The sequence below is a fragment of the Benincasa hispida genome, chromosome 4 (genome assembly GCF_009727055.1).
Source record: "Benincasa hispida cultivar B227 chromosome 4, ASM972705v1, whole genome shotgun sequence".
In the NCBI taxonomy this organism is placed as follows: domain Eukaryota; kingdom Viridiplantae; phylum Streptophyta; class Magnoliopsida; order Cucurbitales; family Cucurbitaceae; genus Benincasa; species Benincasa hispida.
The window spans coordinates 69726868-69728273 of NC_052352.1; the positions used below are offsets into that span (position 1 = coordinate 69726868).

Consider the following 1406-nt stretch of genomic DNA (forward strand, 5'->3'; position numbering starts at 1 on the left):
TAAACAAGAGTGAAAAATAGTCCTTTTTTGTGGCCAGATTTAACTTGCGGTAATCCATGCATATTATCCACCCCGTGGTTGTTCTTGTAGGAATTAACTCATTTTTTATGTTGATGACGACTGTCATACCCCCTTTCTTTGGAACGCACTGCACTGGGCTTACCCAGCTGCTTTCAGATATGGGGTAAATGACACCTGCATCAAGCCACTTCACAATCTCTTTCTTTACAACCTCCCTCATGGCAGGGTTCAAAGAGCGCTACCTCTCTATGGATCCTATTTTTCCTTCTTCAAGACGAATCTTATGCATACAATACGAGGGGTTGATCCCTCGAATGTCCACTAAGGTCCATCCCAAAGCTTTTGCGTTGTTCTTAAGGATCTGAATAAGTGCTTCCTCCTTTTCTTTGCTCAGGGAGGCAGAGATTATAACTGGTAAAGTGTTATTGCCTCCTAAGTAAACATATTTGAGGTGCACTAGTAACGCCTTCAACTCCAACATGGGTGGGTCTTCTCGAGACTCGTGCCAATCTGGTTCAGTTTGTATTGCGACGCAATTCTCCTCCAACATTGCGCCAATCCCAAAGTCTTCTTCCTCTGATTCTTCTCGAGACTCGTGCCAATGTTCTTCCTGCAGTTCTCCAACATACTGACAGTTTTCCATATCACCTGGGTATTTCAACGCATTGAGAACGTTGAACTTGACTTGTTGATCGTTGATTCTTATGGTCAGTTCTCCTTTCTGTACGTCGATCAGCGCTTGCCCTGTTGCGAGAAACGAGCGACCCAAGATGATTGGCACCTCAATGTCAGCTTCATAATCCAATATGATAAAGTCAGCAGGGAAGATGAATTTATTCATTTGCACAAATACATATTCTATTTTTCCCTTTGGATGCATTATTGATCTGTCGGCCAACTGCAACGTAACTGTGGTGGGTCTTGCATTGCTGATGTTTAACTTCTTGAAGATTGACAAGGGCATCAGGTTTATACTTGCCCCTAAGTCACACAGCGCATTTCCTACTTCTTTTCCCCCTATTGAGCACGACAATGTGAAACTCCCTGGATCTTTCATTTTAGTGGGGATGTTGTTCTGAAAGAGCGCACTACACTCATACGTTAATGCGACCATTTCATTCTTCCCGATCTTCCTCTTGTTGGCAAGTATGTCCTTGAGGAATTTCACATAGCTCGGCATTTGTTCCAACGCTTCTACTAAGGGAATGTTGATATGTAACTATCAGAGAACATCCAGGAACCTCTTGAATTGTTTGTTATCATCTTTCTTTTTCAGCCTAGACGAGAAAGGTGGAGGATCCCGTCGTACTTCCTGATCACTTGACTGTTCATTGAGGTCCGGGCTTGCTGTGTTTTAGGAGCTGGAGGTTGTGGTGACTTTGATT

General features: G+C 43.4%; 1 protein-coding gene across 1 annotated transcript; it reads right to left on the reverse strand.

Annotated features, from left to right (window-relative positions):
• Positions 1–259: 259 nt before the first annotated feature.
• On the reverse strand, positions 260–1201 carry LOC120076303. Its single transcript, XM_039030068.1, has one exon. It carries the CDS (start codon positions 1199–1201, stop codon positions 260–262), a length of 942 nt encoding a protein of 313 aa, XP_038885996.1.
• Between the last annotated feature and the right edge of the window lie 205 nt (positions 1202–1406).